The sequence below is a fragment of the Lytechinus variegatus genome, chromosome 2, assembly GCF_018143015.1.
Source record: "Lytechinus variegatus isolate NC3 chromosome 2, Lvar_3.0, whole genome shotgun sequence".
In the NCBI taxonomy this organism is placed as follows: domain Eukaryota; kingdom Metazoa; phylum Echinodermata; class Echinoidea; order Temnopleuroida; family Toxopneustidae; genus Lytechinus; species Lytechinus variegatus.
In genome coordinates, this window is record NC_054741.1 from 7,639,216 (window position 1) to 7,665,266 (window position 26,051).

At 36.7% G+C, this 26,051-nt stretch overlaps 1 protein-coding gene across 4 annotated transcripts in view; it reads left to right on the top strand.

Moving 5' to 3' along the window:
• Window positions 1-17,675, top strand: part of LOC121407200 (cell adhesion molecule 1-like) — a 40,534-nt gene extending 22,859 nt beyond the window's left edge. For 2 of the 4 annotated variants that reach the window (XM_041598157.1, XM_041598158.1), the window contains exon 3: window positions 16,053-17,675. In XM_041598157.1, the coding sequence (XP_041454091.1) occupies window positions 16,081-17,646 (1,566 nt within the window). In that variant the 5' untranslated portion in view covers window positions 16,053-16,080 and the 3' untranslated portion in view covers window positions 17,647-17,675. Of the gene's footprint in view, window positions 1-1,945; window positions 2,190-15,512; window positions 15,672-16,052 lie in introns of those variants that run through there. The other 2 variants (XM_041598159.1, XM_041598160.1) reach the window with 2 other exon arrangements.
• The last annotated feature ends 8,376 nt before the right edge of the window (window positions 17,676-26,051 follow it).

Sequence of the window (26,051 nt, forward strand, 5' to 3'; positions counted from 1 at the left end):
TGTAAAATTAAGCGAAACTTTAAATTGTCATAACTTTCCTATCTTACATCTGATTTTAATGAAATTTGTATTTTTCTCTTTTTATTCAAATCAACTTTTTGTTGGGGTGGACTTGTCCTTCAAGTTTGGCTGTAGGATATTGCCTTTGATATGAACATTTGTCGGCTCAGACTGCTCTAGCTTATCTACTGAAGATAGCAAACGATTTTAGTTTCTTGCACACATTTATAAAGATGATCAGATGATCGAATTTTCATTTCCCCGTTAAATTCGTTTAAAAACATAACACGAGTGAAATGGAATGAAAATGATGCAATTCGGTCATGTCGGTGTAATTTTTCACAAAGAAAAATAGTTCATAGAGTGATATTATCTTATCCCTTTCTCCGCTCTGTTGAACGCATAACTTCCCAATTGCATCCTTTACGTGCTATTATGCTGAGGGTTTATTTAAAACAGATTGCAAAATTATTAGACTATGGTTTGTTTTTTTAAAGGCGATTCGTATCACGGTACCCATTCTCGTGGCAGACGCCAGGCGTGATTTGATTGCTTGCTCCGATAATAGTCCTTTTATGAAACCGATTCAAGGATTTTTCTCAATGGTAAGATGAGGTGAATGTCATTTGAAAGTCACATGACTACCGGATGTTGAACGTAGCTCTGAAAGAGCATTCGAATTTCATGGCGATTCTTGGCGCCATTTTGCAATGTTCCCGCCAAGTTTGGATCTTGTATTGCTCTTCAAGGGTTCAACAGTACATTAGACTTTTCCTGGCTTTCTTTTTCAATAACACAGACGTGTATCCGTTGGATTGTGGTGAAGAAACTGTATTTTGTTACATCACCTCGTATTACCATTCCTTTCAACATTACAACTATCGGTGGAATAGAATATTACCGTGACTTTTTGCGCATGGATTACATGAATAGACAGTGAATTTCACTCGAAACATACCGAACTACTCGTGTTTATATATGGATAACGGTAAAGGTGAATAGCACTTTGGTGCTATTCACCCCCCCCCCCCCCCCCCTCTTCCCTCTTCACTCTCTCTCCTTCTCTGTCTGTCTCTCACTTTGAAGTGGTCTCGTCTGGTTAATAATTTTGCCGGCAGTGTTGTGGATACATGAAGACAATACAACCTATCCTTGAAACACTAATCGATTTGTCGATAATCGTCGGTGGAATTGGGCGCGCAATTAACACCCGACTTGCATGAAACAGAAAGTATCACCCACCCGTGCCAACTGGATGGTCTAGGGGTGCTGCTTCACATGCTGGTCGGGAGGCTCCCGGTGTATTGTCCTCTGAAGAGTCTAATATTTACGTTGCTCCGTCTCACCGGTCATACGAAGGTTAAACGGAGGAGACTGAATGGGTTAATCACCATGCATGGTAGTCACATGATTGCCCCTGCATTCCTTCCTTTGTTCCCCATCCTGTCTCCTTTTCATTTCTCATCAAACATCTCTTTTATTGATGTCTGTGGTTTTTATCCACCATTCTTCCTTCTTTCTTCATCTCTATCCCTCCCTCCCTTTTCATGTTTTGTTTCTTCGTTTGTTCCGCTGGAGTGATTTCAGATGTCTACAAAACGATTCCGGTAGGTGATTGGGAGTGTGGGAGAAAAATATGGCGGGAAATCGATCAACGAGAGTTTGCAGCCGTCTGATTGGTCGAGGTTTTTATGAATGGACCGTGCACACTCGCCAATGTACAAGCCCAAACAAATTCGACCTTGCAGGGGGAAAAGTTCACTCCGGCGTAGTAACCACGATCGTTGACTTCCCCTTGTCTGTTCTCCTCTCTCATATTCCCTCATCCACTCTCCTACTCTTTCTCTCACTCTCCCGAGGGGAAACAATTAACGGAACTCTCCACGTGACAAAGGCATGGCCGGCTAATTATTGAGTTATGATTCTATATGATAAAACCACCCTCTTCTGAGTTCGTATGTCATTGTTTTGGTCGCCGGCTTTGGAGGAGGACTTTTTGAAGTACCTCGTGAAATGGGACCGGTGTATAATTACCGCCCACATTGGTATAGATGCTCTCTGTTTCAAGCGTTGACGCAATGATATCTGTTGCATCATCTCGATTTTAATATTCTACACATTTATTTTGCGTGGACAGGACCGAACCGTGTGAAGTGGATACACAGATGGTCTGTGAGGCTTCTACCAAGGTAAACAATCGATGGACGGTGTTATAATATTTGCTATTTCACCTTTGTTTATACGATATAAAATACTATTCCATCGTCATGCTGATGATCGTATGTGTACTATCATTTGCAGAAATACTATTTGCATTGATTGATTTTTGAAGGCTTGTATGTTTGCTGGTAGTTTTGAAGAACAGCCCATATTTATTTCTTTTTTCACTTTGAATTCCTCATTCTGGAAGACGATTTATGTAAGCACAAGACATGTGTTACTGTACGTCCTATTTACATATCACTCTTTAAAGAAAAAAAAGTACTTTACTTTAAGAATGACAGTGTGATGCACTCTTACTAGAAACAACATGCGATAACTGGCGCTCCGATATCTCATTGGTTTTTACGTGTTTTTTTATTATTATGTATGAAGTCCTACACCAGGTAGAGAATTGAAAATATACTGGATATTCACTAATTCTCATTAACTGGATAGATTATTTCATTCATATCAAGTATATCAACCCAGGATGTGGAAAAGACCTAGTCAATGAGTTCTGATCAACAACGGCTATGATGGCCATGGCGCCTAGATTTGTGATTTGGCGCCAAATACTCCCTTGTCAGGGGAAAGTAGCACACACCTCTTTCTTCGAGTAGATAGCTAATTCGTTTAATTTGGGCGGATAGATGTTTTTAAAGTGATTAATAAGTTAACTCCATCAAACGGTCCTGAACCCAATCCTAAAATGATGAGTGACACACATGACCTCCAGTTTCTGTCAACTTTCATTCCAATATTGGTTTATTTTAAGACTAATTTCCCAATTCCCCTCGTCGTTGTTATCGATCGGATAATGGCAATGTCGTCTATCTCTTCAACTTTCATTTTCGATTTATTTTGAAGAGACGCTTTCCTGCCCCCAAGTGTCCTTTTTAGATAGAGATCATCTGTGAGCCCTAGAATAAAATTTACACTAAAGCTTGCTATTAAAACGTGCTTCATTGATTTTAGCAGCTCTTGGAGTGTGACGATAACCCGTATGTTCATGTTTTTCAAATCATGATACTTAAAAAACACATTGAATGAAACGGAACTTCATCATTTATCCAGGTTCTCTCTTCATTAAATTTTGCTTGTTTTTCTTCATGTATGTAACATTTACAGCTCAATTTCGTTTTTATATACATGACTGATTTTTTTCTTGCATTAAAAGGCTAATTACGTTATGTTTTCGTACAAGATACGGTATTTGGAATGCGTTGCTCTGTACGCCTAATACATTAGGGGCTGCTTCATAAATGTACATGTATTTTCAACAAGTTTTGGTAATATGATATTGCATTTTGATGCTTTTTGTTTTTTATACGGAAACCAAATTATGTCCTATTGTTGGTTAATATTATGATTCCGACCAAAATTATTGTTTTAGATTAAACGCACCAGAATGCTGGTTGGTTTTGACAACTTTTCGGGCAGGACACGTTTAAACCATCACATTAGCTGTTTTCATTAATCTATTTTAAAGAATGTGTTCGTAAATTTAAATCATGACTCTGTGATATAAAGTGCCATCGTCTTTATTGATTTTTAGAATTTTAAAGTAAATATGAATTTCATTCAAATCGTGCCATAAATTATAGTTATTTAATTAAAAGATTTCTCAGCTAGAGAATATGCAATTAAAGATGTTGTTGGCATGCCATATTTCGAAACGAAAATGCTAATTTTGTTTTTACGATCAGATGTATCAAACACTGCTATTTGTTCAGTGGAAACATGACTGGGTTAATCTTTATTTGCACGAATATATATTTTTAATTGCAGAATGATCCGAGTCGATTGATTAATGAGAAATGTGTGACCTTTCGATTTATTTTCTGAAGGAGACAAAAAAAGTATGATGCAGGAAGGCAAAAAAGAAAAAAAGATTTGGTTTACAGAGTTTCCCTAACATGACAGAACCTCTAACTGCCAATCAATTATCAAACCCCTTTACATTCACCAACTTATAAACCTCGATAAGGTTAAATTTCTATTCAAAGGATTTTCTTCCCGCAATCCATTATTTCGTCACCAGAGTCTAATATTTGCCGATTACTGGGACTATTGTGTTCTGAAATCCCCTTCCGTTTTTCTCCTGACCATTATCATAAATCCAACAAATTTATCAAAATGTGGCTTCCAGTGTGTCCGGCATGCCCTTAAAAAATATATGATAATAACATGTGATAAAATGGGATGAATGGTTGATTTGTCGATTAAAAAAACCTTCCAAATTGCACTACAGTTCTTCCTGTGGATGAAGGCTGAGAGAATGTGTGATTCATTTCAATCACATTTCAATTTTCTAACCCTTTTGATCTGCTTGTATTTCTTTCCCTTTGTCAATCTATTTAGTTACCTTTTCTCTTTGGTCACTTCTAAAGAACTAGCGAATTTAAAACATACCATGGCGATCTAATAAAAATCATTTAGAGTAATATATCACTCCGGCTCATTAGTTTTGAAAAAACCATTGGGGTGCGGACAGATGACCGCAGTCTCGTGCTTTACCTTCTTTCTTTCAGCGCTCTTTTACCTCTCTTATCAAAACGTATCCCTTTTTCTGAAAGGTTTTCATTCAATTTGTTCGACTAAATATTGGGTCTGTAGTGCCCTCGAGCAATTTATGCTTTTTTTTATTTTGGGGTTGATCGACTGGGCTAGATGAAGGTCATCTTGAGGGGTGAAACTGGTCTGGTTGGACAATGGGCTGATGAAGGGTACAGAGAAAGAGGGGGGGGGGATAATGAAAAAAATAGAAATCGAGGGGAAAGAGGTATCATATACACCTAGGTGTACATAATGCAGGGTGAAGATTTATTTTTAGTTTGGGTGAGTGATAACAGAGATAGGCCTAGTGGTGATGGGAAATAAAATTAGAACCTACACCAAAAGCCTAGCAATAATCATGATAATGAGAAAATAAATGAGAAGTTCATATAATTATAGTCAATTTAACGCATTTTTTAATTGTATATTTTATTATGATTCCTTGCTTATGATGGCAAAAAATACAATATACAAACGGAAATAGGTTTTTTTCGTTGATTAGCACATCAAATCAAGAAAAGTAAAAATATATGAAATACAACTACAATGTTGTTATTTTTTAATGTGTTTTTCACAAACTTGCTCGCAAATTTATGCAAAAATTTGAATGTAATACGCTAATTAGGATTACATGTTATATCGCGTCAGGTGTTTTCCCATGTACAAATGTAGATACTGGTCTAATCATTTTTCATCAAAAATATATTTTCACTAAAGTTTAATTGACATATTGACATAATTGGAAATACGCTTCTTTTGCTAAAATGCCAGTATACATAAATTGGCTTTGTATCCAGCACTTAACATATTCGTAAAATAATGCTTAAAATTTGCGATCAGCCCTATGAGGCACTTTTTTAAATGTTGCTAGACACTTTCAAAGAATGAAGAGAAAGGGAAACATTGAGATGGATTAGAGTGAAAGGCGTCGGGTTTGAGCCCCTCTGGACAAGACTTTTTCAAGAGTGTAGAAAATGCTCGAGGCAATGATTCAATTACTGAATAGAGGTTGAAAGGAAGGGAGAGAAAAGAAGAGGACGGATTTAGAAGACGTCTTACCGAGCACCATTGTTGTGATCTCAAGCAAATAACCACGTGATCAAATGCGGTAGACAGAGTAGCCATGAACTGTACGCACTTTTTAACCCAGTGTGCCACTGTTGATACGGTATTAAGCACCCTTGTGGAATTATCAAGTTCGTTTCGTGTGAGGAATTTTTTTAAATATTTGGACTGCTTGTGCTAGATTGCAATTCCTCTGTACATGAAATAATATACGATATAATTTATTGACGAATGAATTAGACCGTTCTACCAGTGCGGAAGGGATTTGTTTACGGAAATAGGCATTCATACTTTGGATGTCATAGCGTTTTTTGTATTTGGTGTTAAATAGTCGAGGTGTTAGTGCTTGGCATCGCTAGATTTACGGTTTGACCTATCGGATTACGTGTATTTGTACGCGGCCATCCGGTGTCCCGCGTTTTGCGATTAGGTGTTAATATCTGATTTACAAGTACCATGGGTAGGTCCATGCAAGTACCAAAGCAATGCAAAGCTATGCTCTTGACGATACATAACGCTGTTATCATTTTCTCTGCCCCTGAATGTCTGTCTTTTGTCGGTCGAAGCCATTAGCATGCATGATCTCAGAAACAGACGTTCTGCTTTAAAGAGACATTATCATTCAATGGATCTGGAGGTTAACATCTTCCCTTTGTGTTTAGGATTATCTTTGTTGATTTGATGTAGACAAGTTCTCCTTGAAGGCAGATCATTTAATCTGAAAACGGCCTTCTTGAATCTCAGCATAATTACGGTAAATTGCTCCTTTGTGAACCAACATTGTGCCTCCCAATCCATGAAAGAACAAGGTTAAGCTCTCACCAAGCAGAACGCATGGTTTATTTAGAAATATTTTATGTGAAGCAGAACGTCAGATCGGAAGATCTGGAATGGAATGATTCTAATGTGATTTCTATTTTATGTTTCGTACTGCTAATTGTAAATTCCAGAATTGACTTCAGGAATTTATTGATTGCGATAGGAATACAGTGGTTTGAAGTGGAGTAAAGGGGTGCTTAAGGCGACTTAATTATAATAATAGACCAAATTGCATACACATATTAGTTCTTCTCGTTAAATCATTAATCGCTAGAATAGGTTTGACACAAAAACTATCTCTGAGCGCAAAAATCATAAAAAAATGTAATTTTTCTTTGAAGAATGAATGCTCTATACGCTTATTGTAGATTATTTGTGGTAAACATGGTAAAGTTGTGCAATTATGTGAAATACGATGTTTATTCAACCCTGTTCAAGACATCCCACTATCGCTATTGGAGCTTGAATTTCTCTTTTATAGATCAAGCATTTTTCAACTCGCTCTAGTTATCAACACATTAACTCCCTTTTAAAAACCTATATCTTAAGAAATATTCATCATTTCTTGATTTTTCTAAATCATCAGCAAAGAGGTTTTGCTAAATTACTCTCATGAATAGAGCAGATATAAAGTCGACTTCATGACAAAATACTAAGTCATGGATTCAAGAAATAGGTGGAATTGTATAAAATGGAGGATGGCTGATGAATGTTTCAATAGTCAAGATATCATAATACCCACAAACATACAACGTAAGGTTTGGGGCCTTTCCCTCCTTTGCCAATCATGTCACAATATTTCTTTTCATTATGATAGATTTTGAGGTAATGTAAACACATTATGATCTAGAAAATGGCGGTCTTTGTGTGCAGAAGAATTTATTGTAATACAGAAAAACGACAAAAGCATGATCATGAAAAGCAATGGTTGAAAGAAACCATTTTTTGAATTGATTGTGCATGAACATGAAAAGTGCATTCTATTCGACATACCTGGATCGTGCGATTGTTCTATTGCTTTTGGCCGTTCTACCCATACCCCATGGGATGAAACCATGAGAGACCATTATCTAATGTTCACCACCATATCGATGGATTACAATACCGATATTGCCTTTATTTCTTTTTTTTCTGTTGTTGCTTTCTTCCTTTTGGCGGATTTCCACATGGCTTTAACCATGCACAAGCGCGTTGACATAACCTGGACGATATGCCATAAATCCGTGAGCAGAAAACGAAAGCAAAACAAGAATAATATCTTTCCCACGGCCATTTCAACCATGGCATGGCAATATATACACTAATTAGTGCCATCATAAGTTATTGAGTTTGTCCACCAGGTTAATGGTATAGTCCCAGGGCTCGTTACACGAAGACTCAAGATCAAACACAACAAGGTTTCAACCATGCAGCAGACGCGCTTATTCGGTACTTGCGTTTGATCTCTTTGGTTGAGTTGAAATGCAAGTTGGCCCCTGGGACTGATTCAGTGAAGTTGTTTGTAAGGGTACGAACGACTATACGACCGCGATTGGAATAAAATAGCCCCCCCCCCCTAAGACTTTTTGAAAGAATAATTTACGTCGCCTGAACTGAAATATGCAAATGTGACCTCCTGTAAACAGTAAACATAAATATTTGTACGAGTTTAGCTTTACTTGCCATGATTAGATGATCATGTATATACATGCTGTCGATCTTTGCTTACACTTAATTTGGTACTTCGCTTTCCATTTGTTCCTAAAAATCAATCGTAGGTTATGATGAGTTTTATGAAACCACGCGTTAGTGTAACAATGGCTTAAGTATTGTTCGCGTGCCCTCCTCTTCCGCCGTCATACAGGAAGAGAAGATAGTGGCTCAATAAAGATATTTATGATAGCAGAAGTAATCTGACAGGTTATTTTATTCACATCTATTGGTGTTTCAAGGTGACATTCATTGTCAGGGCTGGCTGAGATGATGGAAAAACATTTAAAGAAAATATGATAAGAAAGCTCGGAAAAGATGCTGATTTTAAGTGACAGCCTGCGTAATCTTTCTGGACAGGATTTTTTATTGATTAAAAAAACTGAATGAGCTGTTGTCAAATCAAGAGAGCCTTGGATAGAATTGCTTTCGCTTCGAGGTCGCTGAAATATACGCTACATAGTACAAATTCACAGCACATGCCTCCTCTCGACAATCCCGGGAATTAATAAAACAAAAATGGTCACGATATCTTGGGGTAAAATGAAATCGAGCGTTGGCTAGAATTCTGCAGGTGGACATGTTTCCTATCTATACAGGTATCTGTAAGTCTTATTACAAATATCGAGCTCAAATCAATACATGATCGTTTTTTTTTAGTTATACAGGCTTATATGAATATCTGTTGAAACATTTGATCGTAGAGAATACTCATGACAGTAATATATTCAGAAGTTACGAGGTCGTAAATAATAGTTTCATTGGCGATTTATTGATAGGAATGGGATGGGTGTCATCCGTAAAGACTACTTATTCACAAAGACTACGAGACATCAGGGTAACTTGTGACCAAACCAGTCTTATAGAAATATAAAGTTACCCTTGTGAGGGCGAGCATACCATTGTAGTCCACCAAAGGAAAAAAAGCTGCAATCATTATGTGTATATGAGGAAATAATATTTGAATTATGGCTCTATTGGTTCAATTTATCTGTTGGCACCAAACTACACAAACAGTTGAATTGGGTTAAAGATTAAACTTCTCTGAATAAGCTAAAGGTACGATATGTCAATTAGATTATTAATCCATTGCATGACAAACTGATTAATTTGTAATATCTTGATCAAAGGTTTAAAGACTTTTCAATGTCAATCCAAAGAAATGGCTTAAATGGATTCACTAATTTTGTGAGAGCTCGTTGTGATTTTTTTTGCAGACAACTTGTTTCACTGCATTGTTTCTTCAAAATTATTAAACCTCGTTATTTTTCTTTGAAATTATATCATTATTTGAATCAACCTCACCGCAGGTTGGAGTATACCCCTTCAAATATGTTTACAATAGATTTTACAGGCATTGTATAATTAAAACTTGTTGCGACCCTTGGCATAAATGTATATACCTTAACAAATTGTCAAAACGGTTCATAACCATGATATCAGCAAATTGCATGATGAATTCCGTAATCATTACCGCGATAAAGATGTAAAGAAGTAACTTGATAAGTTATTTTGTGAAATGATGGCAAACTTCTCTGTGTGAGTGTCCCTTTGAGCTTAACTAATTTATACGTGTATAGTATTCATGATATTAAAGGGCTTCTATAAGCGTATCAATTAGAGTGGTTTTGGTCTTTAGAACTGGTAGAGGCTTGGCTTAATGTCATGGTCCATTTAGGGGGCAATGTATCGTGTTTGCAATTACACACTGAAAAGAATCTTAAGCTTAATTACGTACATTTATTCCAGTCAAACATACAGAAATCGGTCTTAAAATAATTTCAAAAATTGCGTTATTCTTCCATTTCCGGGATTTGTGAATATACACAAAACGATTTACAAAGATATATTTTTAGAGGTGGCTGGGTTTGGAGCGATGATGAAAAAGGGATTTGCCTTTTGTGAGGGGTGGATTGTAAAAATTGACTTTTCAAGATCAAAGTTTATGAGTGTTGTTCTGGGAAGAACTAAGGATTATGTTTGACGAGATTTTTTTCTTGAATAGGATATCTTTGTACTGATGCTCAGCAGCTCGCCATCTTTTATGAGTTGATTTATCGGCATGTCATCGAATCTATTGTGCATTCGCTTTTATTTTGTGCTGTGGTGTATACTCTGATCACGATTTTTTTTTCTTCTTCTTCTGCAAATTGGTTGTATATTTCAATTTTTACAGGGCTTGAATGCGCTATAATTGCCTGGGAGCTTCTGTGTGGTTCTTTTGGACTCTTGATTGTATTCTGCAATGAATATGGTATTTGCGGAATCGTACCTTGTCACGTGGAATCTGAATCCAATGTGCGTCAGGACATGTGTACATGAGCAGTACCTGTAGTCTGGGATTCAATTCAATTAAACATTACAAGGGATATTTTGCAATATCTCACGTCCATCTCGCCCCAATACACAAGACCCGTAGCAGGTGTCATTGTCGCTGTTCATCCTGCATGTCTGAATACATAATTCTTCTATGATTTTTGAAGGAATGTACGGAATGTCGCTTCCAATTTAGTTTGCGATGGGTAAGTATCTTGATTGAATAAGGTATTATCATATTTATTAAATATGACGCCATTTTTATAATTGGAAATGCAAAATGCATGCACGCACAAGAGGCTACATTGCTTCAACCATTGACGTAATCTCTGACCGTCACTCAATCTGTATTTGACCCCGTGCAAAAAGGTTAACCAAGTTAAGTCACCAGCCGCTGAACATTGCGTCGAATCTTACATGTAATAGCGTAAGCGCCAATATGCTTTTTTTTCAACTAACGCATCAAGCAATGGAAGCTGGCGCCGCGAAACAAACATGCATTTCTGACCACCCCGCCGTGCCAGAGAAAAGATCTTGTTTCTTTTTATTTTTTGAAGTATCTTAAAGCAATGTCGTGGTGAACACGTGCTGACCATGGTGTGTGCTGAAGGATATCCAACTCGCTTTTATTTTTTGTTCTACACCAAACCACATAATGTGTATGCATTAAACCTGAACTTCACATACCCTCAAGCGGTATATACGGTAACACAATCATGATTGTCGAACGGTATCTCAGCTTCATACAGCTCTATGCCAACCGCTCTCTGAACAACCACATCCCCACTGAAGAATAGTAAAAAACTCAAGTTCACCATTCGCACTTGGTGGCGATAAAACTCTTTCAAAGGCAGTCAATTGCTAGATGGAAAGGAGATTGGAAAGATAGATTTTCGACACAACAAAAATCTGCGGCTTTTGTCACGTAATCTACTTCCTGTATACAATTTCTACGATTGAATAAAAGAACCATCGACGTCTCTCTGAGTTTTGAAGTACCGACCGCAAACATGAAAATTTAATCTCGGGTTTCAGGTAATTTTGCTGGTTTGCTTCTGCTTTGAGAATACCATGATTTACTGATTTAAGTCAAGTCGTTGGTGAAAAGGCACTCATTATTTTGAATGTTATATTCGATTTGGTAGATAGCATGGTTGGTTGAAAGGGTTGAATGTAACTTAAGTTTAAACCTGGGTTGTGTCTATAATACCAAATTGACATTTAAATGAGTACCCCTTCTTTCAAAATGTTGCCAAACAAAATTACAATTTTGCTCATCTCATGTGAGATAGAATATTTAGAAATGATATTTACAATGAATTATTTTTCAGTTTGTACACGGCTTGCCATGGACTTACAATCATGTGATTCCATCAGATGCATATTCTATTTTACATGGTCCTGATATATATCAATATATTCGTTAAAAACTCATCTATTTACCTGAAAACACTGGTCTTCAACAAGACGGTTATTATTCAAAGATTCTCGGTTTTTGACAAATGATTTCCATCTTTTTTATACTTTCGGGATTTAGTCATTCCATTTCATGTTTTTCTGTTTCCAAACAAACTGATACGCACTCGAAAACGATAGGCCTATCTTGTCAGATATAAATTAATTTCTACTATGATGAGAATTATAACTGATTATCCTCTTCCCTTTAATAAAGGTTTTTGTCTTTTGAAGGGTAATACATTTCCTAGTTCAATTCTCCCTAACCTATATTATAGCAATTTGGGCGGTTGGTATCCTGTCGTCAAAGGTATAACCGGCCACAATATACACTCTTAAAAAGTTTGGGCTAAAAGGCTCAATTCTAACCATAATTGGGCAACATAATATTTGCACAACTATTGGTTAAATTCTGTCCGAGTTGGGTAATAAATTTGCTAAATTGAAAAATAATTGTCCAGAATATATATATATATATATATATGTGTGTGTGTGTGTGTGTGTGTGTATATATATATATATATATATATATATATACACCCAACACAGTGGACAGTATGTTGCCCAACATTTTAAGTGTGTGTGTATATATACACATGATTAGCTATTGGTTTCCTTTTCCTTCCATCTGGGTGGAGAATGTAAAATTGCTATATATTTGATCATGATTGTTATTTTAATATACAATATTATGATAGTTTATCGAAAATATTTCAATGGCATGGCTTATGAAGATAATGTAATAGTCCTGCTGTAAACGATCATGTTCGCGTTTCTTTCTATACCACTTTCATAAGAAGTTCAATTTGTCTTTTGCATCTGATCATGATTACATTTTGGGAGTTGAAGAGAAAGAGTACAAGTTTCTTACTGCCGTTTTAGAATAATGTCATTGGAAGTCATTGATTAAACTCTTTTCGTGTATCCCAGTGAATCCCCTGACACATTCACCACAAGCCCATTCTGTATTTCTGACCCTCAACTCGGCATTAGTTATAACAGCTTTGGACTGGACATGCTTTAGCAGACCTATATTGATTCTGATCTCGGCCACCGTTTCTTTCAGTCTATTATATATTTTGTCCGTGATTGATCGGAGACTGTCTGCTGCCGTGATTGTCATCAAAGCAAACCATGAAGCCATTGTCACTCTTTTCATGCATTCCTATTTCTATCTCTACGGACACCCCCTACTGTACGGCATCAGGGGTTCAAAGCGGGTTCGAAATCCTACGGGCAATGATAGAACGCCAAGTAATAATGCCCCCATTCTATCACCTCATCATTTTGAAAAAGTATTCTTTCATTTTCGTAGTCAATGTTTTAAACTTTTGAATGATATTTTTATGATTTGTAATGTGAACTGCCTAGTAGCCTGTTAAAAATAACCGGAGCAAGATCCCCTAACCACTTACACGATGACAGTATCTTTTTCCCCAAACTCTTCAGAAAGATGTAATCAGACATGTAAGACGAGTCTTCAACATTGTATCACACTGCGTTTTTATGGACTTGATTTTTGCAATCAAATCTTAGACTGTACATTACATCGAAAGCAAACATATATTGAAATCTGAAATTGATATATCTCAGGGAATAATTTTCCTGGTATCGCATCGCAATTTGCTCCACATTTTTGAAAGACTGCAGTGCGTGAAGTCTTTCGTATAGCATATTGTTTTACATAGGACTGTACATTTCTTAGTTGAGAGCTTTTCCTCTTTCGGGCCATGGTGAAACTCTTGGAAATCTCACATCACTGACGTAGTGCTATCAGTCATACCAACGAAACCAATTCCAAACCAATAGATGATTGAGAATATAAACGTCATCGATTCTGTCGTTCCGGAGTCCTGTGATTTTGGCGCAGGTCCGGGACTGATTGTGCAGCACAACGTATCGCTGTGTTGAAAACTGATAAAGGTACTTTACTTTAAAGCGACTCCTCTCTTGCTTTCAATTGGTTCATTAACCGTATAAAATGCTATGAAGGCTCGTAACTAGCCCCATCCCAAGGTGAAAGAGGTTGTGCACATCATAAGAAACAATTCCCTTGGTAGTGTTGACTGAGCTTCAGACACTACTGACTGAATCTATTGAAGCTTAGATAATAATCAGCCACGGTATTGCAGTAATCCTTCTGGTTCAAGGTTATACAGTCCCTCTATATGATTGAATTCTAGACTGTAATGTATTATTACAGATATTACTGAACCAGACTGATAATGGTTATGGTACCATCTATCATGTCTATAGGCCACTGGACATATCAGTTCTTCCACTCACAACTTCAAGTGACGTTTAATCAGGTCCATGGTTTAATCAAGTCCATTAAACAAAGACATGTTTCTACTTCTTTTTCTTTAAACTTGGTACCTTCAAATACGGAACATATTCTTAGAAATGATTTTGTTGGTGTGTGTTGTTTTTATTGAATTAAATTTATAAATTAGATTAGGAAGTTTGCAGGTCTTTCACAAAAATAATTACCAGATATGTATCATCAAAGGCCCGTTTCATAAAGAGTTACATCTGTTGTAACTTTGCCATTATGGTAACTACCATGGAAACCTTGATTCTGATTGGCTTCTGAGCCCTGTTACCATGGCAGTTGCCATAATGGCAAAGTTACCATAGTTGCAAGTCCTTTATGAAGCCGGCCCAAGAGCTTCTGTAAAATTAACACGTTACAATCACGAAGATCGATGGCACGGCAAAGCTTTATCAAGGGTCATTGACACTCTGTGTTCTAGGCCACTGATTCCAAGTCCAACTGTACTTCAAACTTAAGTGGGGGAGCTTAAAATAAAAATAGAGGAGAATGGAATAAACACCTGATTTATTGATTCCAAAAGATTGTACGTGTACCTGTATATGTTCCATCTACTCTAGAAAATAATCATGATCGAGGTTTTGATTCAGACTCCTCCAGACAAGTACCCTCGGTACAGATCGATCGGGATGCTAATAGTTAAGGGGATTTACTATCAATCACATTGCTCTCAAAAGGATTTTTTAAAAGTTACCCAGATATTTTGGACAACAATACCCAGCTATTGAAATTATGAGCCGATTTAGCAGGGACTTATTTGTGACAGAGCACGTATCGGGACCGCCTGTAGCTGTTAAATATAAAAAAATGCTATAGGCTATAAACATTGCATAAAAGTTACAGAGTGTCTTTAGAATATAACAGTCAAACCTTCCTTTTATCGGCAAGGGAGGAAAAGTACGTCAGACAATGGATGTCATGAGCCATAAATCTATGGTGTCTGAGAGAATACTGACTTTGGTATTTGAAACATGACTTCTATCATCGCATTGACACACACTGCGAAAAAAAGACCTGCCTCCCGTTCTTCAGTACAGTTGCGGTGACGTTGCGTACCGCATGATAGGAATTTTGAGAAATTGTTGTTTTATAAAAAGAGTGTATTTGCTTCAGAAGGTAGAAGGGACAATGTGCAAAATCATTTAACTCCATAGTGAGTGTCATGCATTACCTACGATTCTAGCTGAATTCCAGATATTGCAACTTCATAGTGATAATTCAGTTGGAACATGACTGTGTAAGTTAAAATGTATCATGCATGAGTGATTTTAGGTGTTTCCTGAGATGAAATGGTAAGTCCATATCATTTAGGGTTTCACCGAAGAACTGCCAGGAATCTTGGAGAGCTTTCCAATAAGTGGAACCCATATAGAAAGCTTGTACATTCGTGTTCCATAGAATTCATGGTACTTGAAACCACGAAGTTTGAACTGTAATGGTGGCGCAGTTATCAAATTAAAGATACCACAGTTTCCATTTTTATTTTTGCGAAGGCCAACTTTGTGTCACAGTATGTTGTTAACTCTGACTTTGTATTTACATTCTCTTGCAATGAATTTTTTGTCTTGTTAGTCCAGTCCTAACCCTTATGGTACCGTTTTCCTTTTCTATCTTTCAGGTTTCTGTTCAACCCGACGTGACGCAGCATGATGGAGACACTGTTTCCTTGTCTTATCCTGATGTCTTTATTTCTTGCGAGTGACGTCGCTTCTCAGTTGGTCGACCACTCAACGCCATTGGCCACTGCTCTGCCACCAGAACACCTATTGAGCAGCGAAACTGATAGTGCACTCGTAGCCGCTGAAGCCACGAGGGGTGATGGGGTGGTAGATGAAAGAACTAGCATGGATCGTACACATGAAGCTGCAGAGACGACGATCCCGAACAGGACATTCAAATCAACGTCAGTGCAGAGCGTAAGTAAGGTCCACATGGGTTGGCCCACAGCTTCTGCAAGTACAAACTTTACTGCTGGGGATGCAATCAAAACGTATGTAGTAGGGTCCAATCCTGCCGAAGGGGACACCATAACTTTGAGTTGTGTTGTGTTAGATCCAACCATCTTGACTGTGTCGTGGTACAGAATAGAGAGGTTGAGTACACATGATATCCTTGCCCCTGCTGCGGATGTTCAACGCATGTCAATATTGCTTGATTCCTCGGACGATGCGCGTCGTGTTTTTAATCTTACCATCGAATATTTGCATAGTGAAGATAGCGGTGAGTACACATGTCGAGGCATTAACCGTCCTGTTGCTGTCGCAACTCTGGACATTACGGTGAGGTACATACCTGAGTTGCACTATCCAGAGTGCTACTTGAACGGTAAAAGACAAGCTATTGTGATGGAGGGCGATACTTTAAAATTTGAGTGTAGATCAGAGAAAGGAATCCCTCCCTGGCATTTGATTTGGTTTCGACAACTCAATAAAAGCATCGATGTGATAACCACGTCAATCGAAGATCGATCAGAAATGATTTTTAGCGAACACTCAGTCATCGCTACACGCGAATTAACTGGTGCCACGTACATGTGCTCCTTGGTATGTTTATCACATGAGTGCCTCAAGGCTAACAATAATGGCCCAAGGAACTGCAATATCGGGCCCTTGATTGTCAATGAGCGTCCGCAACCCACTACGCCAGAGATCATCACCATCGACCCCGGTATGCCGATCGCCTCCGAGGGTGATGACATCGAGTTCGATTGTTCAACGACGCTCGAGAACGGTAACGCGGTCTGGTTTCCAGTTGGCGGCGATCCACCGCCCGATGACCATATCATTATTTCCGATGGCGGCTCGCACATGTCTATCAGGAACGTGCAGGTCAACGATACCGACTTAATGGCATGCGGGGTTTTCTGCCAGGAGAAACTTGTCACCGTTCGGCATGCCAATTTTGAGATACTTCGTAAACCTACAAGTACATCCGAACCAACGACGACAAAAACTGCGACGTCGTCGTCAACGACGGCATCGCTAGCAGCAGTATTAACTGTCACAGACAGACTAGGAAACGATGCAGGGGATCGGGATAGACGGAAAAATGAAGAGATTCAGGCGCAAAGAAGAGTAAAAATCGGCACACCTTTAACACTTATTTTCATGCTTGTAATATTAATAGTACTCTTGGTCATCGTTGTGCGACTCAGAAGACATTCATATCAGAGAGCGGCAACAGAGCCACCAGATTTAGGCTATACAGTATGACGGAGAGTGACTACAACAACAAATTGAAACTGTTATTATTGTCTTTATGAATTGCGAAAGGCCTACTTGGTTGTACCTGCGCAATAATGGTGTGTGAATATGCATTGGACATTGCCGGTTTAAGGAGACGCTTACCAGAAAGATTATTAAAAGGAACTTCAGAGTATTTTGAATCGTATTAAACACTATGTTTGGAAACTGATCTGAATTGTGCTTTTGCTTACGATTTACATTTCAACATTATCTTGAATTCTTGATACCATTTAATCATAACTCGGTTTTAACCTCGATGTATACAAGACTGTAATTCAACAGAATCAAGAATGTTTAATTGGAAGTCATCACCATCAACTTATATTTCATTCAAGTCTTTACCTACATGTATGTCTCAATTAGAGACAATCCATTTATCGTTATTAACTCAAGTGTTTTCTACCTTACAGCCACAATAATTATGAAAAATTAGTCGGAGATGACAGTTGAATTCACATCTATTCTGGAATGACAAGCCCTTTACGTCCTCGCGTTTTAGAATATCACGAATTTCCAACTTGCAAAACATGAAAATTGAATTTCTTGTATTAATAGAAATCGCAAATCAAATTTCTAATACTACAACCTCAATTCTTTAATGTCATAAATGGTACTTCGTGGTGTCATTTACTGGGACCAAAAATATCGAAATTTGAATTTCTCTGATTCAGGGCCACATGACATTATAGCTACTATCAATAATCATGATAATAACCATCAATTTTATTTGTGTTTTTGATTTTCCGTAGAATAATACCATACAGTTGACATTATTGTACAATATGAACTATGTCTTATGTTCAAGAGCAAGAAGTTTCAGTTGTGTGGTTACACTTCGTATTTCCGAAGGTTCTTTATTCCGAAGGTTCGTAATTCCGAAACACGTAAATTGCCTATACCTCGATGTTCGTTAATCCGAAAACGTAAAGGGGTTCGTTAATCCGAACATTTGTGGCGTTATTCCGAAGGTTCGATAATCCGAAAACGGAGTAAGGTTCGTTAGTCCGAAAACGAAATAAGGATCGTTAAGGATCGTTTTTCGTACTAATGAACCTTCGGAATTAGGAACCTCATTTTGTTTTCGGACTAACGAACCTTCGGAATTACGAATCTCATTTCGTTTTCGGACTTACGAACCTTCAGACTTACGAACCTTCGGAATAACGAAGCTTCGGAATTACGAATGTATGCTTAGTTGTATGGATGACATACAGTCAAATGATCCGATATTTGTATCGCTAATGTCACTCGCAGTATGTGGTTTAACAGGATTTGTATATGTCATATACACTGCCTTTTATATTGTTTTATCTTACCTAATTATATTTATCTTGCCATGAACATAAAGATTTTTGTTCTTATTACCATGGGAACGGGAAGTAACTATTCATATTGTTTATCCAGTATTCAAAAATAGAATACCCTTGTTTTGTTAACAGTATTGGTATCATGTATGATAAGGGTTCATAAATTACTTTCATGGTCCTGCATCTAAAGAATAAAGAAGTGTTACGTGATTTTATATTCCTGGCTGCTTTTTATTTGTAACGCAGGAAAATTACAGGCGTCATATTCAAACATCGAAATTTGACGATTTTTTTAAATAATTATCTTTACTCAAATAGGATATGAATATGACTTTTTACACTAAATATTTACAAAGTTTTTATTTTGTCTCTTCACTTTGGCAAATTGACGTAACAGTTGGTTTTATGACATTCAACTGTAACATGCCATGACAACTCTTTATAGGCAATGACTTTTATCGTGTATATGGCTGAAATGTAAATATCAAGATATTTTTTATTGGTATATCCCTCTCTTTCAAGAAAAGTACGGATGTAGCTACCAGTATATCGTTACCTGCTAAGGCAACCAGGATTATATCAATCAACCGTTAACTTTTTTCATCCATCGTAATAAATAAAATAGTAACTATTGTTTGAAAAAGAAACAGTGCGAATGGATCCATACATTCGTATTTATATCTGTGCTTACATATTGAAAATTGCTCTGTGAATATACAATCAATGTGGTGTACAATCTGATATCATTTATTACATTTTGTGTTTTCACCATTCCTTGAAAATTCCCCTATAATTTTCTTTATATGTTTTCCAGTCCTTATATCTGCCAACCAGGGACAGTTGTACAAAGGGGCCGACGACAACGACCCTTGTTATTTTTAAAGAAGTGAGATTTAAAAGAATAAGAAACAGACGTCAAAAGGAAGAGTATCAAAAGATATTATGTTGTTATTTTGAATAGGCAAACTAGTCAGTTTTGACTATTGTTGCCTTGTTAATTTTGCTTTCCTTTTTTTTCCAAAAACAGAATATTTTTTTAAATCTAAATCAGATAGAAAAAGTAAAAAAAAAAAAAAAGAGGAAACAAAAATTCTTAGGAAATTGTGCAAGACCACCTCTCCTGCCCTGTATAGCACGTTATCCTGCACTGATCGTGTTACTGTATCATGATTACAATATCTATTTTATTCAGTTATTGAACGAAAATGACGTAATCTTTACATCGTGTTGCCCCTCCCCCACTGCTGCCAACTGTAAACAATTTTGAAAAATGACTATATACACTTATAAAAAAAATAATGCATGAAAAAAGAAAGGTGCTGCAACTCAGGAATTTTTTTAAAAGAAACTTGATTCTAATTGGCTGTTGTGACCATGGGTTAGTTATGACTGGATGACAAAGGTTATATAACTAGTACTTTATATACAACATAAAGCAATACAGAGGATTTAAACTAGCTAGCCATGCATTCGTACTTCGGTATACTCTGGCTAAAAACTTCAGGTGTCAAAGAGTCCCTTTAAGATATTAGTCACTCTCGGCCCTTTCAGATGTTGATTTAGAATCATTCATTTTGATAGTAATTCACTCTTAACATAATGCATCGCTCAAATTCAATGGCATTTTAATAGGGGATTAAGCCCCCCGTCTCGCTCTATTTTTCTTCTTCACGATGTAAGGTCCACAGTTCAACTCTTTAATTCTCAATCGTTGAGATTGTGATTTATGGCGTTTTCATTTTACCAATTGCGGAAAATGCAAATGTACAATACAATTATTCTGCCCTTCAGCATTGTAAATACGAGTTCCTATGACTCGATAAAATTACATCATTATGTTAACTTGGAAATCGTTTAATAATCTTCGAGAAAATGAGTTTTACGATTTATATTCACCTCGCTCGGTGAATATTTATAAATGACTACAAAGTGCTATCTAAATTGCATGTATTATTTTTTGTATATGTTCATACAATGACATTGATCTGTATAGTATTTATCTTATATTTATTATCAAACTAAAAGTACCATTATGTATATAATATGAATTATAATGTCAAATATTATGGCGACGGTGTATTTGCAAAGCAAATAGACTCTGTCGCGCGCACGCACCAAGTGATAAAAAATGTATAACAAAATATATTTTAATACAAAGAAATTATCTGTTTACAGTGTGATCTCTTTGCAGCTGTGGAATAGAGTTACGTGCGTGGTAGGCCAAGTCTGTGTTCAGGATACAAACATGATTGAATATTAGTATGGATCCTGTAGAAGATTGGGAAGAAGAAGAAACAAAAGGGAGTGGTAGTGTGTCTGTGTGATGTGAAATACCAAGATAATGATTATGCAAGAACTTAAGAAGAAACAAAAAGTGGGATATCTCAAGAAAACCTGAGTGGATCGAGAGTTGTATGACGCCTTGCCAAAAGACACAAGGCCGCGGGAAAGATTCGAACACACGACCCCGATCACAAGGCGAGAGACGGAGCTAATACACAAAAGTTCCACTTGGAGCATATCATGCATGTATATATTTTTCTAATTCCACATTTGGAAACCTCTCTTAAAATACAAACCATTCCATCCATTTTCAAAACCTAATATTTTATCGAAAATTCTGGCAAAAAACAATGAGTGTACGTATTCCAGATCCTACTTTCCAAGTTTAGAATGAATAGAACTGACTTTGCTCGGTCGCTTCGCTCTTTCGCTCAGAATATTCACTAGAACATTCTACGTAGACCCCCCCCCCTTCGAACACAAACATGGGTACGGTCATTGAACCATTCGCTAGACGGTGTTGTACTTTTTTTGGGTGGGGCGTGAAGATTATTAGGGATCTATACCACAGTTGCTTTTGTGTCTGGTTAATTAGACCGAACCCTCAACTTTTTATACATCTTGTCAGCACTAAAAACTGTAATTATCTGACAGCATATATACATTTTTCGCAATTGCATCGGGAACGCAGTCAAGAATACAATAAATGTATCGGAAATGCCAATGACAAAGACAAGCTGGGAAGTCTTTTTAGAAATTTGGTTTTATCTTAAGTTCAGAGCTGACGAAAATTGCAAATACGTCATTTGCCCAGAGTCCGGCGACCCGTTTTATAAAGACTTGTTACTGTAACAAATGCAAGATTTCTTTAACAAATTAACTATCAGCCAATCAGATTGAAGTATTTCAGTAGTTTGTAACGGTCATTGTCATTTTTTTATTGTAACAGGTTTTATGAAACGGACCCCAGGGCTAGACTGCTGTTTTGATTCCCTAATTTTCGACAAAGACGTTTTTGGCTGTGCTTTGTCACGATAGGCACTTGACAGCGTACTTTCTGTGCTCTTGGATCCGTCGCGCGTCGTTGAAGCGAAAACTCCCTCATAATCTTTATCGTCAACTCAAACATGTGATTTTAATGACACCGTCGATATCTTATCATGAAAATGGTGGTCGGATCAGGATATGAATTATTAGACGCCACCAACGATGAAAAGGGACAATCTTCACCGAATTCTCTTTCGATTAGCCTGTTCTTGTGGAATTGTGTTTAAATGACACAATCGCAGAAGAAAATTTTTTTTTTAATGCTGCAGATTTTCATCGCGTCTTCTTACGCGTCAAAATAGCCTAGTCTTTTTATGGTTAAAGAGCTTACATGTCCAACTGAAATAAGACTTGAATTGTCCAATTCTGAAACGAAATGCATCCGGGACGAAATTCTTGATTATTAACACCCAAGAAAGTAAGTTCACTTTCAAACTTACTAAAGCAGTTACTGTCAACATGTTCAAGGTTAATAGAAGAGAATTTGATATTCGAAAACAAGAAAAGGGGACGTGCTTTTGAGTGTTTTTATTTTTCAGTTCTCTCTTTTGCTGGTATTCATTTGATATCGATTCCTTCTTTGTGAAGTAATGTCTCAATAATTCATCATGCTCATGGCGACACTCAAAGCAATGAAGGGACCCGGATGTCATATCAAGTTCATCCCGGGAATCACGGTATTCCCTTGAAGTGTTTTCCTGAAAAACATGAAAACAGTTTCGATTTCGTCTCCGACAACCAATCAAACAAACATTATAGTTCACGATCAGTATTTTATCAAAAAGTCAATGAATCAAGTAACGTATTTGCCACTTTCTCTTAAATTAAAGAAATGATTCCGAAGAAGAAAGAGAGGGAGAAAAAATAGAGAAATAATTATTATTAATGAGATAAAGAAGGGCTCGGATCATTTTCATGAAAAAAGGGTTTACAAATTTGATATTTGTCACAGGCCTGAGTAGTCGCACCCCTCAAATTTATATTGTTGAGGTATATAGGCCTATGCATAATTTATGTGCAAATAGGTATGTCTGTTGTTAATGATAATTTTTCTTATTTGGACAGTGTTTGATGCCACCAGAAAAGAGGGAGAAAGTATGGTATTGTATGTCAGGGATATTCACGGAAATCTTCTATTAATTCAAGTTTCTAAATAATGTCTGGGTGCAAATTTACGGCCATTTTTCATAAGGAAGTAAAAAGTTTCGTAACAAAGCCTTGATTTTGCCTTGCATTATGGACATGATGGAATAGGCCTGCAGAATTTTTTTTTTGCAGTGGCGCTCTTCTATAGACATGATAGAAGGATAATGAATACAAATTTTCATTTTTTTTTTAATTGACATGCAATTATATAGACCGCTCACAATATACACAACTAAGTTGAGCACCGCAGCCTTAATTTTATTACCTCAAGTAATATTATTCTGGCTATATCGTCCCTGAAAATACAAATGCTACGAAAATTTCATCCCCCCACCCACACACATACACACACTCACTAGATACGCAAGATATATTCGATCAAGAGAATAACGGGGGAATAATTTCCCTTATACCTTTGGATTTTGATTCGTGGATGTTACCAACAACACACACTGAATAGTAAACTTGTACGCAGGATTTTAAAAAGTAACATTCGGGCCATGATGTGGAAAGCTTCGTATCAACTAACAAAAAAAAATCTGAAACACAGCATGCGCACACAAAGTTTGTATGAAATGTTTTAGATATATAAATGTAAGTTATAAACAGACATTTGGAAAGATACAAATGTGTACGTCTTTGGACTATGAGTTTTCTCACAAATCTGTTCGTAAAAGTTATCAATAGTTTAATGAACAATTACTGAAGTACCAATGTCAAAGAGGTAGCCGATTTCTGTTTTTCTAAAGCGTAAGCAACACTGCCAATCGTTGAGTAGTATAGAATGAACCAGTTGTCTCACGACAACGTATAATACAATCGTATAATGCAATCGGTTCCGTTTAATCATAAATATTTGAATTAGAATTGAGTTTGAATAAATAAGAATGTTATAACTTCAAATGTACAGTCACCATTGAATCAAAATTTCCGTTATGGATTCATTCATCCATCGTAAAGTCATTCGAATTGAAAAAAATGAAATCGTGAAAGACCCCAATGAAAAAAAGGGGAAATAGATCCGAGCATTATAGACTTGGGTGCTCGGAATATTAGTGTAATTTGAAACTGCATGAGTCGGTCTACTTCCAGCGATTTCGATTTGGGTAATGGCTCCATTTAAATGAAGACGATTTTTTTTAGAATTCAATACACGATTCCTAGCCCAATTAGATTGATAAATTACTACAATTATCGTAAAACTGGGATAACTTTCCATAGTTTAGATCGTCTCATTCATTTCGCTGTTTAATAAAAATATTAGATGCTTGTTAGACATGAAACATGAGTGAATGTCCTATGATGGAATAAATTAATTATTTTTGCCGTTGTAATGGATGTTTAGATTCTGTACATGAACATGTTTTATTTTAACTCGAAGATTATTGTAAAGAATTGATCTGCACGAATGTTTTCATTTTAGTGCCTTTTGAAAATGTATTTTTTTACAAAAAGGGAAAGCTCACCCTGACGATAAGTTGGTTTTAATGAAAGTAGAAAATATAGAAATGTTGATGAAGGTTTGAATGTGATCCGTCAAATAATATCGGAGTTTTTAATTATTCCTTTTTTTATTTTATGACGTCACAGACGAGCAGCTCCTCACTATCCTACGTATGTTGTGTGATACAAATTCCAAAAAATGTAAGTTCTGAAAAAGAAAAAAAAAACCCTCCTGTAAGTAAAACATGTTTATTTACAGTTGAAATGAATTAATGGAATTTATATAACATGATAATTGAGGAGGCTTCATTTAACCTTCACCAATGTAATATCCATTAATGTGTTTTTTTTTCAAAACCAACTTATCGCCAGCATGAACTTTCCCTTTGAAGGCGATCGGTATGCCAATGATATTGCGGGGGGGGTCAAAAGCTCGATTTTTATCGAAATGAGTTATATTGTGTATGAATTTATAAAATTCCTGATTCAATTTTTTAATAGGTACTTATGCAATAAACTAGCAGATGCATATATGTAGGCAAACGACTTCGTAAACCCTGCAACTGAATGCAAAATCATCTTATGAAGACTGTGTCATCATTCTGGTAACGCAAACAGGTGAACGTGAAGCCAAAGATAGTTCACAAAGATAGAAAGGAATTTCAGCTATGTCGTAATCTTATTTTCTGCTCAGATTCACCCATTCTTCGATTGTTGGTGTGCAAACAATCGGATATGGAAATTATTATTTCATCCAAAGTCATTTTCCCGTTGTCATTCACTCAGAGGCGTCGAGATTCGGGGGGTGCAGGTAAGACGCCCCCATTCAAAAAATAATACATCAGGGATAAACAATCACCATCATCCTAACAAAAAATAAAGAAGTCGGTTGGCGGGGAAACAGAATTGCCAAAAATTATTCTCTCTGCTCAATTTGCCAGTTTGGATCGTTAGACAATGGATTGTCAAGCAGAAATGATATATATATATATATATTTTTCAAATCAACGTTGCACTTGTACAAGATAAACACTAACCAAAATTGTGTACTTAATTTTGTTCGGGGTTTGAGTAAACAAAAACCGTCTTGATTTGAAGTGTACAACTCATATTCTAATCAATGTAAAGCTTTCCATTTATATTATG